The following is a 15362-nucleotide window of genomic DNA, read 5'->3' on the forward strand; positions in this document are numbered from 1 at the left end:
TCTCCGTAAGTGTTCGGTCCAGGCTTATTTTGCCTTTCCGCCTCCGGGACAGTAGTTGAAAAGAACGGCAGAAAGCTCCCAGTGTGATCACCGAGGCACAAGAACTGCCTGCTCTGTTGCCAAATTTGGCCAAGGGCATTTTGGCCAATTCCTGCAGGAAGCTGCAGTGAGCTTTGGGAAAGCACGGCTTAGGGCACACAAAGGCACCCTGATCTCCAGCGCAGGGCTTTAGAAGATGCTTTTGCCAAATCTGTACCCGGTTGAACTGCAGGATCATCTTCTCTCCCATCACCTCCAGCAATAGAACAAGAAGCCCTGATTTAGGAGAGGAACCACCAAGCCCCAGAGCTGTACAGTATCAGGCAGACACTGACTTATTTCAGCAAGTTCTGCCTCGAAAGCACAGTAGAGGAGGCCATCATCACATCCCCAAAGGCTGCAAAACATTATCAGGGAAGAGGGACCACCACCCTACAAGCAGAAGAAAGACAGAGGCCAGGGCTCCAGGGAAGTATAAAGGCTTTTCTCTCTCAGAAGACACTGCAGCTTTTTGAGCAAGAGCACATGCACACACACCTCAGGCAGTGCCTGCTGCCGTCAAATACCACTCACTCGCATGGCCAGCCACCCACTTGGACACTCAATAAACAGCCCTTGGCAGGAGCTCTTTGCCCACTCATGGTCAGACACACACTCCCTCACTGCAGAGGGACCCAGAGCAGAGTGTGTGCTGGAATCCGTGTTTGAGCAGCACCCAGTCGCAGTTGTGTTTCTTACACCACACGAAACCACAGTGGTCTTTCACGCCCCCCTCCTCCCTCCGGAGTCACACTGAAGCAGTCTGTGTAGCATCTAAAGACACCCTGGGTTTGGAGTCTCTGTGGGAGTTCAGATCCAGTGCAGCTCCTCAGAATCCCGAAGTAAGAGCAGAGCTGCCAGCAGCACTGGGCCCACCTGGGTACCCCCTCACGGTAACAGCGGGACAGCACTGCCAGAACAGGGGCAGAGAGGCTCCGAGATCACTGCAATTCAAAGTGCTCTCACAGGTGGCACCTGAGTTAACTAGAAAGGGGAAACTATACTGCTGGCAGCACAGCCCTAACAGAGCATTTTTAAATGTGTAGAGAGATACATACTGAAAGTACAGGAATAACCCCACAAATTATATGCTGCAACAATCTGAATCCCTTTTCCCAGAATTTAATACCAGGTACCTCTTCTCTTCCAAAGCAGTAAATGTTTGTCAGATTTTTTCAATTATTTAAATCGTTAAATAATAATAAATAATAAATCATTAAATAATAAATAATTTTACCTCTTTACAGCTCTTGCTACAAAAGAGGAAAAGTGAAATTTTTTTTGCAGCTTGGTTTTTTGGTTTTGGGTTTTTTGTTGATTGTAGAAGAACATCACAAGTTATGGCATATCTCCAACACCTCTGGACATTTTCCAAAGTAAATGTAGTCCTACTGGGTGTCTGTCCTGCTTTTAATGCCCGAGCTGACCAGACATCAGATTTCCCCAAGGACTCAAAGCCTCCAGTGCAATTCCCTTTTCCCACCTCATGGGTGAGTACCAATCAGACAAGTGGAAGCCACCCAAGTACTTGAACTGCAAAGGCTTTAACGCAGGACTGTGTGTTACATAGAAACCATGTTCTCTAGCCACTTAAGGACTTTTGAAGCATGGATCAGCCACTAAACTTGTAACTAAGTATGCTGGACTGTCTGCAGCACACTGAAGCACTTAAACAAAAAAGCCACCAAAAAGATCAACCAACGCTACTGGTAAACATTTTTGTAAAAGATTTATTTAAGTATCATTTATCACAAAGAGGAAAATACATAGAAGATTAGAAGCATGCAACCATCTTCTACATTTCTATTTATTTTTCTTGCATTCCCAGCTCGTTGTAATAGAACTCCTGTGCCACCCTCACTTGTTCCTCAAAAATACTGTCTCAAGACACAGGATAACCAAAAAAAAAAAAAAAAAAACAAAACAAAAAACCACAATAAAAGGTAAGATAACATATGAGAAAAGTGCAAAGTAAAAAAGTCACATATATACCACATTCAAACCCTTCCCCTTCCAAAAAATGAATAAAGGCAAACTGTCATTTTGCTGCACGATCAGATTGTCTTTATGAACTACTTTACAAAAAATTAATATAAATTAAGGGCATAATCCTGCAGACACTTATAATCACAGCTAACTTCAATCAGAGTGGCTCAACTGGTTTTATTAAAAGCCACAAGTAAGTCACATGCATAAGTTCTTGCAGGTGTAAGGCCCTAAGGCAATAAAATGTTTAAGAGCATTAGGGAGAACAAAAATTAAAGCAAATGAAATCACTCTCAGATGTGTTTTGCTTAGTAAGTTTATATCAAACATATTTTAAACAGAACAGTTTGCTCCTAAAGCCCTGAATATTTCTATCACTTAAGCAGTTTTGCAAGATTAAAAGACAAAACCCCCAAGAAGCTGGTACAGATGTTAATGAACATAAAAATTGCTTCAGGCAGGTATGTAGGGAGGTGGAGGCTCCTTCTCAGGCATCTTCACTGCCATTTCATAGGTTGGCAGAACATACTAAGGAAAAGATATTTTGAAGTGATTAATGCAAAAGATTTCAAATGGAAAAAAAAAAAAAGAACTAAAGCACACATGGCCCATCAACAACTTAATCCTGTCTTGCAGGCAGTTATTTTAAGAATTTGCTGCAGTTCCTAGTAAGCAAATGAGGAAGTGGAAGAAGGTGCAGGAGCATTTTACTGCTCTGCTGAGCCTAACCCTCAGTCATTCATTCCACACCCCACTGCAAAGCAGCAATGAAGGTTTGGACTGGTGCAATCAAAGCTTCCCTATACCGCAAGAAAAACATTCAAAGAGTTGTCTCTCTAAAGACCCTTCTTTTAGGCACCGAGAATTTAGCTAAGAAATAACCCACCACAAAATTAGCTGCTTTAAATTTTTTTATCTTTCCAGTCTTTCTTTAGAAAGCTGGACAGGGCTTGGAAATATACATGGATGTGGTGAATTCCTGCTTCAAAATTAATGATACTGCTTCCTTTTATCTTCAAAAGAGGTTTTACCTGTGGAGGAGCTTCAAAAGCAGGGTACACAGCAATCTCTGGCAAACTTCTGTTGATGATGTATTTATAGCAGTTCCATACACAGTTAATTAGATATGCCTGAAAGAAGAGAGATTTCTCTTTTTAAACACCTCATAAGCATTGGCTGATTCAGAAATTAGATGCTGGATGACATTCATATGACAAAAAGGAACATAAATCAACTTAGACAATACATAGCTGAGGAATGGTTGCTATTTCACAGACCTGGCCACATACCTATGTTGCTATCCATTTAGCTTTGCTGTCACTGTGACTCATAGGATACACCACACAGGTTTTAGCAAAAGAATTCACAGATCCATTCACCTAATCTCTGTCTGCCTCAGCAGTGCTAATCAAATTAATCCCCAACTGGCTTATGCTTCTGTGGATCTCAGTCCAAACCTGCCAGGAGGAGGGAGAGGCCAACAGTACAAGCCCACTCCTCCCCCACTTAGCACTGTTTCTCCAGCTAACTGCCAGTGCTAAGGACAGGGCTCAGACACACAACTGAGGCAGCAGGGAGAGGGTAGAGCAATGAAGCTTGAACTTCCGAGTCAACACTGACTGCTGCAGAAAGAAACACTATTATGACTTGATAAGGATTAGGGTTTTTTTTCTTACTAATTTGTGTAACATTAACCTCTCTAAATCTCTCACTAACAAGTTAGCACTGTTGTACAAAAGGTACGAAATTTCCCAATCAATACACAAGTATTATCTAATTATATTAGGTTTTCACTCCCCCCAATTAAACATTCCTCTTGAAAAAGTATAGAAAACCAATAAAAATATTTTTCATAATTTCATTTTTTCTTAAATGCAATTTGAATGCAATAAAGGAAAAGTATCATGGCCAATATGTATTTTTAATTCATTTCTCTATTATGCTTTGTCTACACAAGAGATTTTAAAACCCAAATGAATGCCTCATTATTCAGATCTTCAGAAAGAAAGTAACTGGTACTATCACCCTTCAGCAGGGAGGAGGATGCAGGTCTAGAATTAACTTATACATTTCCTCATTCAATCATCTTCCTTCCAAAACTTGCATTCTTGTCTGTTAGGCACAGTGAGAGATTTTAAACGTTTTGTTTAGAAACTTGTATGCATTATTATTTCACTACAAGCTTAATTACAAATATTAAAATTATCTCCAATTACACAGTCTTTTTGCATTTCTGCTTCCTACTCAGGAAGAGCAGAGCTGCATAACCACACCCCACTGGACACACACAAGTTAGCTGAAGACACCAGTACACAACATATTAGACTGAAGTCATACCAGAACTGAACATCCTACCAATTGTGCTCAAAGTTCTCACCTCAGCATTAAGAAGGCAGCTGGGTTCTGAATTCAGCATTGAGAATTAACTCAGATTGGCACCGTCTTAATATTTATTTACTCTTGCAACAGACAGATGATTAAGTTTTAACTTACCTTTAGAATGATAAATAATACAAAGAACACCAGAACAATAAACAAGAGACAGCTGGAGTCCAAAGAAAGGAGATCATCTTTGTAAGGAAAATCCGGCTAGTGAAAAAAAACAGGGGAAAAGGGAGAGAAAGGGAAGAGATAAAAATGAAGGCTGCATAATCAAATATGATAAAAAAGAATCTGAACTTCACACCAAATGAAACAAACCCTTGTGTAAACTACTCCCCTGAAACAAGAAGTTCCATTTCTAACAAGTTTCCTCTTTATCCACCCACAAAGCACAGTATTTATCCTGTCTCTGTCCCACAAGAACAGATCACTACAGTACAGTCTGTGTCCCTAGTCACTTCATCAGTCTCATGGCAACACAGATTCTTCTTCACAGCTGCAGGGCAGTATTTGTACTCATGGTCCTCTACAACTCTTCAATGGCTTACTGTTAATTACATCCTGTCAGTCCAACCTGTAACACACAGGTGTGCAGTGTAAGATGTCACCCCCAAACTTGGGGGAGCTGAAACAGAGCTTCTGCAAACTCATCTCTTTTCCTTCCTTAACCACAGTAACAAAGCCTCTCTCAAACACCAATCTAACATTTAATGTTTTAAAAAGGACTTGCTTTTAAACACATACTTGAACAGATTAAAACACCAGCCAGCCAGAGCTTGTGGTCCCTGCTGACAGTACATTCTATGTATTGACTCTTCTTGCAGTTACAGCACAGACAGCGGTTAGTGAGAACTCCACTGCAGTTTCCTTAGAAAGTGTTGTGGCAACTTGAGAAGAGACACATAGAATGTAAAAAGGAAAGCTCAGATTTCATGTGTAATGCTGTGGAATCCGAACCTACACTTCCCTTAACCTTCAGTCCTTACCTACACTTCTCTTTCTGTCCTCTACCAAATAAGGGTCAACACATTTTTAATCTGCAGTAGCAAATTTGCCACTGAACCCCACTGCTTAAAAGGCACAGTTAAGTGTGTTAAAGAACACACTTAACTGTGTTAAGTCCAATTGTAGCCAAAACAGTTTAAACCAGTAGTTCCCATCACAATTCTTTCCTTACTCTCCTCCCTTGCTTTCCTTTTAGGGAGCAACTCTTCTACCTCTGCTGGAATGATAAGCTACCATTCCCTAATAACCACCTATGGCTGCTGCAGGCTGAATTCCTTTTTCTTATGTAGAGGAAGGAGAGCCACTGAGCTCAGTCACTGATACAATTAAAACAAACATTAATTTCAAATATAAAATATCAGCTTGAGCTGAATACTTACCAACTGATCCAGGTAATCCTTGATTCTGGGCAAGTAGGTTAGAGAGCTGATGGCAACCAGACAACTGAGCACAAAGTCAAAGAGTTGGTAACAGAAAAATGGGATCAGCCAGCCTACACGATGCTAAGAAGAAAATAGAAAAAAGGAGCAGCCTGTAAATTATTTAGTTTAAAAAAAAAATCAAGTAGCAACTCTAAAACCATGGATTATAAATATACTTACAGCAATGGCACCATACACCATCATTGCACTGATTGTGAACATGAGCAGGGAGATAGCAAACAGAACACAGGCATTCTCTGAATTAAAAAAAAAAAACAAAACAAAAAAAAACCACAGTAAGAAGTCATTTCCTGGAGTTGTCACACTGCAGCTGACAGATACCCAAGCTTTGTCCATTACTATGATCTGTTCTCAATTGACTCATCCATGCCAACTACCAGCAGCAGAATAGAGTATTCAGATCCTTCCTAACCAAAAAAAGATCTGGTTCAAGAAAATCTACAACTACTTGGAAAAATCCCTCTGCCTTAATCAAAAGCCTGACTAAAGCCCAGGAACACCAATTAGAAGCTTGACATAGTTTGACAGTAATGCACCATAATGATGCTGATTTGCAATATGTGTCAGTGCTGAAAGTATGTGAGTGATTAACTTTACAACTGGACAGAATCTTAAGTGAAGCTAACACACTATCAACCTTTACACTTGAAAATGGTTTGGTTATGTAATTTGGTCATTGGCAGTGGGAGCAGCACTGCTCCTTCAGTAACACTAAGGAAAACAGGAAATCACTGTGTGGAAGGTATCTACTATTTGCAAGAAAAGGCAGTTGAACAGAAACCATTTTGTAGCAAAATCCAGGACACTCATAGACACTGCATGATAAAGATTCTCCTTGTCCATCACAGTTACTGATTACAGAAGTACAGCTGCTTTCCACAAGGTAAATTATACTTGTTCTTTTTTAAACACAAAGAAACCAACTTGAGAGTCTATAGATGTGATAAATAAATGGGTTTTAGCAATATTGAAGCCAAAATTTTGTGGTTCCCCTGCTTGGAAAAGGTTATCTGAGAACCCTTTCTACTCTGCAATTAATATCTACAGACATAGATGGCATCAAGGAAGAGCCCCACCATGTCTGAAACGCACTGTGTTGATCAGACATAAGTTTCAGTAAGTCTGGCTGTCTTCTGAGGAGTTATTACTCACAATATACACAAGTACAATACCTGTAATGTTCTTTCACACAGAACCCTCATAAAGATCCCAACATAAAGAATAAGGATTTTTAAGTCAAAAGCATGTGATAGATTTTACACTAAAGAGTGAAGAAAGCATCTTCAGAAGCATCTTTCACTCATATAAGCTTAAGGCTACCAAGTACAACAGCCTTTACAGATCATATGACATTCTACAGACATCTGCTGTGATTTTATTTCATATCTCAGCCTCATGAATTTGGTCCTTGCTCCCACTCTTAATTAATTAGTAGTAAATGCCAGTTACAGTCACAGGTCAGAACTGACAGATCCTCAACTCAGGTCATGAACAATTAAACCAAAATGCTCAAAACCTAGTTTTGTGCTGTACTATTTAACTTTGCTGAATCTGACCCTCCCTAAATTTTCATGTAATATAACAGACTGAAGTAGATTAGAAGGGCCACACTACATATTTCTGCACATTTAAAACCAAGAGAAGCAAAGAACATGCACAGGTTTACAGATGCAATAGTTAAAAAACTTGACACCAATTATAGCTGTATACATCATACACTCAATAACAGAGTGAAAAAGCTTAATTCTGCTCATGGTGGTTTCTCTTTCATTTCTTCTGTAGGTGAAACTTAGAGAAACACTTTGATTTCACTCAAGTACTTGGCATTCCAATTGTGCCTCTCTTCTTCAAAATATAGCATGGTTTTCTTCTTAGTAAGTTTATACACAGGAGCTGTAAGGTATCTTCTGATCTATGAAGATCACCAAAAATTCTCAAGAAAAGTCTTTAAACTTGTTTTCTGCTGCTTGTTTTACTGAGACAGCAAAGATAATAAATGTTTATGGAGAAGTGAATCAGAGATGTCCCACACATACTTCAACACTAAAAGTATCAGAAGGCCAAGAAATCTCACCACTTAAGATGCTTGCGTATAAAATGAAGTTAAAATAATAGTCCATAAAGCTTTATTTTTATTCTTGTAGAAGAATTCAATCCTAGAATAATTGAAGAGAAATTCAAGAAACAAGATAACCATATTTATTAAAAGTTTTGTGCATATATTCCAACCCATCAGCCAGCAGAGTTCTAGACCTACCAGCCATTCTCTCGGAAGCATAGTAATTTCCAATGACTTCATACTGGATATCAACAGTTGGCACCATATTTGGATGAGTCACTTCTACTGTCAACAAGATGCCCATTAGCAAGTTCACCACCTGAGAGAGATCACAGTTACCTCAAGGTTAATTACATTGCAACAGCTAAGATGTTTTTAATGACCACTAATAATCCTTTATTTCAGTTAAAAATAAACTCTTCCCTTTGCCTGTATGTGGAAGAAAAAAAAAAAGCCCAATTTACAGTTAAATTAGAAGCCGATTTAGTTAAACAACTACCAAAACAACCCAAAGAGTATGGAGCACTTGCTAGGTTCAGTGAATCACAATGAATAACTTTGCAAATTGAGGGGACGGTTAAGGCTCCTAGGGATTCAAATAACATAATTAAGCTGATGCTCTAGAGATCTGTGAACTGAAAAAGTAGAAACAGTTAAAAAAGATCAGAAAGATAAAGGTACTGAACAAGCACTATTTTTAAAAAATTTCTGCTTTCTACAAGTTGAGTTAATTTAACATACAAATAAATTACTGGGTTTCTGCCATGTTTCAGCTTTAATAAACTAGAGAGAACATCTTCCTCTGCTTCCCAGATCACTTATTAAAACCTCACCAGTCCTTATCAGAAAGGTCTACACAACCACAGAAGTTAAAGTTTCACACGAAGACCAACCCCCACAATGGGTACGCAGCCAGCACGGGCTGTGTGCTCACCAGTCTTTCTCCTCCCTCACGCTGCCACTTCAGGAAGAGCTCAGAGAATCAGAAGTAGCTTAAGCCTCTATAAAATTGCCTTGACGGCATTTATAACGTATTCAAGGTTTACAGGGACAGAGTTTCTGTTACTGATATCTGGAGACACATGCCAAAGGTTGCATAACACCAAAAAACCTCATGATGGTCTTTTTGAGCTGCAGACATTTTCCAATCAGTATTCAGTACTGTCACCACCACCAGCAGGATCCCTTCCAATTAGCCTCAAAAGAAAAAAAAACTGGTTTGCAGTTTCTCACAACATAAGAATATTAGCCAGGTATTTTTTTCTATCAACTTACAGAAGTAAGGTATTACAGAAGTACAGCTGCTTTCCTCAAGTTAGATTATATTTGTTAGATTTTAAGCACAAAGAAACCAATTTAAGAGTCTATAGATGTGGTAAATAAATGGGTTTTAGCAATAATGAAGTCAAAATTTTGTGGTTCCCCTGCTTGGAAAAGAGATTATCTGGCATGGTTCCAGGAGTCAATGACGGTGGCAAGTCTACGTACAATTACTGAAGATTTCAGAAAGGAACAAAAAACATTCAGAACCTTTTAAAAATTTTGATACTCACAGTTCCTCTAACTTTTTTTTCCCCTCACTGTTTTTACTGTTTTTTTTTCCCACGGGCTTAAGAGATAAATGGTGATAAGCTTGCCTGCACTTTCTGCTAAAAGAACCTTTTAGTGGAATTAAAGTTAGTAGTGCATTTCACTTTGTAGAAATGCAATCATCTCATCACGTATTACACAAACTTACTTGAATTTCCAACTGTTTTGAGGCACTTTCTTTTTATAAGGCATTTTATGCCTTGGAATATAAAAAACATAGTAGCCAAAACAGCTGGCAGTGAAGAACTCTGTTTAACCACCAATATCTTTAGCCTTGAAATGCACTTCTTTTCACTCTCACAGGACACTTCTTAAAGGACAAACTGTCAAGTTGTTCACCTGCCTCTTGTCTTCAAATCTTACTTTGCTTCACCATTGGTCACATATATAGAACACTTTCATCTCCCTCCTGGCCTATCCTTCTGTACTCTGGCCTTCTGCTCCCAATGCATTTTCAACCCTTCTATTTCCTCTTCTGTGAGTGAACTGGGTATATTGAAAATACCTTTCTGCCCTATACTTGTTTCAAAAAGCCTATGTCAAGGTTCAGGTCTCTGGCAGTTGAAACATTGATCTCTACTTCATAAAGAACAAAAGTACATGTTCAATTACAACTAAATCATTTATACACAGTCATGAGTTTGGCTGCCATGATAGGCTATCTGCCTCAGGATAAGAAGTAAGCAGCACCTGAATTACTACAGAAGTACTGAAAAACTTGCCTCAGAATTCTGAGATTGTAATTCTCCGTTTGTCACTTTATTTATTATTTTCATATTATCTATGGGCCTAATTCAGTGTACCAAAGTCCTTTGTAATTTCATTAGTTACTGAGTCTAATTCCAAGTATTAAAAGTTTATTTTCTTAACCTGAAATGGTATACAAGTAAAACAGAAAATAAGAGTAATTCAAAAACCAATCTAGTAGAATCAGTGAGATCAAATAAAAAGAGTAACAAACCAAAACAAAACTGAACAAAAACAAACAACCCAAACCTTGGCCAATTAACACCTCAGGGTTTCCAGCACTCCATTACTACTGTTTACAAATCCATCACAACACTAATTAACTGAAATTCATATGTTAAATGTGATTAAGACCTACAGAGCCAGAGCCTCTATTTTAACTACTTCAGTTATTTCCCAGAAGCTTGATAACAGCCAGACCACAAGGCTTGTTTCAAAATAATCAGTGTAACAGGCAGCAAGAATATGGTTTGGACCACAGAACATTGTTAGAACTTTTAAGTATATACTCACTGCAAATCAAATGTATGTTCACAAATGTTTACATAGAGAAGTCCAAAAAAAGGGAACTAACTCATCTTTGCCTCAATGTAATAATATGAGGATTAAACCATCACCATCTTCCCCCTCAAAAAAAAAAAAAAAAAAAAAAAAACAAAAAAACAAAAAAAAACAACAAAAAAAAACCAGCTCTCAGTGGATACTGCAGCACCCTAAAGTAACACATCAGAAATCTTAGTGGCCTCATTCTGGTCTTTTTGCTAAGAAATCAAAAATAGTAACAAAAAAATTTGCAAAATGCATGTTCAAGTAATAATACCATTAAGATGAAAATAACCCTAATTTAGTTTGGTAATAGTTTAAGGAATGTATTTTACAGTTTTATATCTGGGATAGTTAAGTTTAACAGTTTGGTGTAGCTTGTATCAAAATTAAAATAGCTGAAATTTCAAATTTTCATCATAAAGTCATCATTTATTACACACTGGTAACAGAAAAATTAGCTCCCATATGATTAGAACTCAAAAGACTGTGGTACTATTAACAAGCATTAGCTTTTTAATTAGTGAGTTTTATCTCCACAGTGTACATTTCATGCCTCATCATCTAAGTGCTTCATCTCTCTGGAGGCCTAAACATGAAGTCTAGTTTTCCCCAAGCACTCTGAGTGACTTGGGTAAAACTATGAATTCCTACTTATAATTTGCTTACATCCTTTTATGAGGGGACAAAGGGAAATTGCCTTGCACTACTACACTCCTGTTCCAGTATTTTTTCCCTAGACATGTTTTCAAAGGGGGAAAAACAAAACAAAAAAACAAACAACAAAAACACAAACAAACAAAAAAAACCCACCAAGATGGAGAGTCTCATTTAGTTTGGTTTATTAATATATTTAAATAGGAAAAACTAAAAACTGAAGAAGAGCAATTTTAAATAGGGTACTTCAGAGCCTCTAGCACTACCACTATTAGACTGAGACCAGTTATATTGGCTCATTTTTGTCAATCTGGTTCAGTGGACAAACAATTCCAGAGATCCCCCTCATGCTCCTGCTAACCAGCAGCATTTCATCACTGACTGCAGCCCTGAAGTTTGCTGCCAGAACGCAGCAGCCCCTCCCTCCAAAACAATGCTATTATACAGCTTTTATGCTGTTTACTGAACTCTGATCCCATTTTTGCCAGTGCAGTGTTCATGCTTCCGGATTCTGGAAAGCACAGTGCCCAATATGAAAGTTAACGGGAAGAAACAAACTTCAAAGCAACACGACTGCAATTATGGAGAGAGAACAGGAGGATTCTTTTTCTTTCCCACACAGAACAGCAGTGGGTGTTGCAGAGCTAACCAAGCTTTATCAGACCTGGAACTCAAGTACAATTCTACCAGAAATGTTCTTGTCTTTTGCTAAATACACTTTTATTTACCGATGACAAACAGCAGCAGCACACAGACAGAACTGTGCTTGAGACACACTGTTCACACAGCATCAGTAGCAGACATTTTAGAAGGTAATCCTCGTTCTCTCTGGACTTGCAGACGCACACAGCCAGGACAGTGATAAAACTGTTCTAGCAAGGAGCAAAGTTAATTACATGCATGATTTAAAAGTACACAAATAAGCAAGGAATAGGATAATGCCTAAAGAAATGGTTACATAAGAATAACACATGCATTAAGTAGACAGAAGTGTTATCTTACTAAAACATCTGGAGTAGATTGCTATATGAGACTCCATTTTAAGTTTGATAGCAAATTCCTTCAGAACTGCACTGCATGAGAACACTGTTTAGTTCAAGAATAGTTTTATGTTACTGAAAATCTTGCTATATACTATAAACTTTCTTGCCCTCCAAAACCTACATCCTTCAAAAACCCCAACAAAACTAAAACACAAAAAATACAAACAAAAAGCCCCACCAAACCTACAAACCAAAAAACACCACGCTACACATGAAGTTATTACTATTTGTCCCACTGTAACTTAAAAGCAGAGATTACTTAATTGATTTAGAAATACTTCTCATAAGAGCCTGAAAGACTAAGATAGAGCTATACTTAAATGGTGCATTAATTAACATGTCTAAAAAACCTGGCATGTTCCAGACAATTTTATAAAGCTTAGCAGAAGTCAGTTAAATATAACTTTCACTGTCAAAACCGTATTTTACCTTCAAAATATGTATAATTTATAGCTGAATTCTGATTTTAAAGCATTAGGGAAGAACCACCTAAAGCTTTATGTTATAACCTTAATTCAGCTCAAACAGCTGTTGCCAGACTTGAAAGTTCTCACCCTTGCCCAGGTGACAGCTGAGAACTGGATAAAGATATTCAACGCACGGTATAACAAAGTGCTCGATACACAAGGGGTTTTTTTAATAAAAACACGCATCTCTGAAGCACTTTGCATGCCCCCTGGCACCTTGAACTCGGCTCTATTTTCCCTCTAGCAGACCGAGCGGCTGCAGTGACACGATCAGAGCCGCACTCCGCCCCTGGAGCCGCAGCCGCACGGGTGCCGGCGCAGCTCCCACCGTCCCCAGCACCCATTCAGAAAGAAGAAAGAGGTGCCGCATCCAGGCAACGAGAGGAAACACAAGCACAGCAGGAGAGGTGGGAACTGAAGCGCTACCAGGTCTGTGGCCACGGAAACATCTCCGTGTCCCCACCCCCAGCAAGTTCCTGGGTTTACAGACACTCCCGCGAACAGGAATCGCAGCGCGGAAGGCGGCGAGGTGCTTTTGTTCTCTAACAAGGATTACTGTCCCCGTACGGTTCACGATTTGTGCTTTTTGTTGAGGGACCAGAAGCATGTTCTTGAACGCCATCCATCAGCACAGGGTGGTTTGCAGGTTTCTAAAAGTTTGATTCTCAATAATTCAATGGGCCTTTTCCTTTGAAATTAACTAATACTAGAACTTAAACAGCGCCAAGACTTTTGTAAAATTTCATTTTGAAAGACATACCTTTTCCCTAAAGCTTCGTTACATTTTCAATCCCCTACCCTGCCTTTTCCTCAAGTCCCGTCTCTCCAGCAACTTTGTTTGCCTGTACATTTTTTTGTCAACTGAGGGACCAAGATGCATAAACATAAAGGATCTCCACATACTTGTTGAAAATAAACCATAAACTCCCCAAAATCAAACACCCATGTCTCTAAGGGCAGTGTATGTCTGTTACATGTCAATACAAAAATTCATCATTCTTTGTTTTTTACAATCTGGAGAAGTGCAGAGAACACAGGTTTTGATTACAACTCCAGGAGAACAGAAGAGGTATGACGCAACTTTTGTAAACTATCCTCTCATTTTTACTGCCCACGAGGTTAAGGGGAAGGAAGGAGGAGGAAATGACTACAATAAAGGGGAGCTCAGGCCCCTTTAAGGGAACCAAGGGAAGTTAGGGCTCCAGGCCTTTAGCTTGCTGGTACTGTTTTCACATTTCTCCTTCGCTATAGTTGAGCACTTGATTTCTAATATTTCATCCGCACTACCACAGCTCTTTCTCGGAGAGAAAGCACTCACCAGGCAGAAGAAGGAAGTGTTTTGAGAGCAAATTTTTTTCCACTGCTTTTCAATCCCTGTTTCAGGAACAGAGTATGGAATAAGCAGGAACTTCCCTTGCCACAAAGCTCTTGCTCATTCTGGAGACACTCATCTTCCTCTCAGAGGTTACGCAGCACTCACGGCTATTTTCACATATATCACACACAATAATCACCTCTTATTCCCCGATTAGACACCCCTAATTCCAGTCCCCCACATCTCCTCCCTTACACGCTCAGTACTGTATTAAAGCCGCAATCCCTCCAAACTAAGAAAGAGTAACACAATCTCTCTGAGACGCAGGTTAAAACGCTCTGAGCTTTCTCTTCACTTTCTTTCTCCAAACACAACAAGGAAGGCTGCCGAGGAACAGCAGGACTTCGCTAGCCCTAAGGAGACCCCGGGAAACAAGAGGGACCGCAGGGAATCCCTTCGTGCCGCCCCCCGGACCCCTCAGGCCAAGGGACGCCCGCGGTCCCTCAGAGCGGCCGCGCGGGCGCCGCTCCCCGCCCCACCGAGCGCCCCGCGCACGCGCGCTGAGCACGGCCCCCACCGCCGCCCCTCCAGCCGCTGGCCGCCCCTCCAGCCGCTGGCCGCCCCCGCCTCTCACCATGTACCAGGTGCCCAGGATGATGGTGCCGGTGCGCACATGGCAGCAGCCGCAGCAGCGGGTGCTGTAGAAGCGGTCACGACTCCGCTTGAACGTCATGGCGGCAGCGCGCAGCTCCAACCACCAGACCCGCCACCCGCCCTCTCCAAGCTGTTCCCGACACCGAGGGCCGTAAAACCCCCGGCGTGCGCGTCACCGCCGCACTGACCAATCAACCGCCGAGAGAGTGCCGCGGGGCGGGCCTGTGTTGCCGTGGTGACGGGTGATTGACAGCATTCCTGACCAATCACCACAGCTCTGGTGATGACGCTCGCATTCACCTGCGGCGGCGGGGGCCGCACCTGAGGGGGGGGGCGGTGTCTCTCCGCCATGTCGGGCTGTGCCGCCTCTGCCGCCGGGCCTCGGGCGGGTCC

The 15362-nt window shown here is 40.5% G+C and overlaps 1 protein-coding gene across 2 annotated transcripts; it reads right to left on the reverse strand.

Annotated features, from left to right (window-relative positions):
- Positions 1-1788: 1788 nt before the first annotated feature.
- Positions 1789-15128, reverse strand: LAPTM4A (lysosomal protein transmembrane 4 alpha). Of its 2 annotated transcripts, none has more exons than XM_021525351.3 (7): positions 14950-15128; positions 8152-8272; positions 6054-6130; positions 5832-5954; positions 4558-4653; positions 3096-3194; positions 1789-2592 (listed from the first exon to the last, which is right to left on the reverse strand). In XM_021525351.3, exons 1-7 carry the CDS (start codon positions 15046-15048, stop codon positions 2518-2520), a joined length of 690 nt encoding a protein of 229 aa, XP_021381026.1. In that variant the 5' UTR covers positions 15049-15128; the 3' UTR covers positions 1789-2517. The 2 variants fall into 2 exon arrangements, with proteins under 2 accessions (XP_021381026.1, XP_021381027.1); XM_021525352.3 differs by having other exon boundaries at positions 14957-15084.
- Positions 15129-15362: the final 234 nt, after the last annotated feature.

The sequence above is a fragment of the Lonchura striata genome, chromosome 3 (assembly GCF_046129695.1).
Source record: "Lonchura striata isolate bLonStr1 chromosome 3, bLonStr1.mat, whole genome shotgun sequence".
Taxonomy (NCBI): Eukaryota; Metazoa; Chordata; class Aves; order Passeriformes; family Estrildidae; genus Lonchura; species Lonchura striata.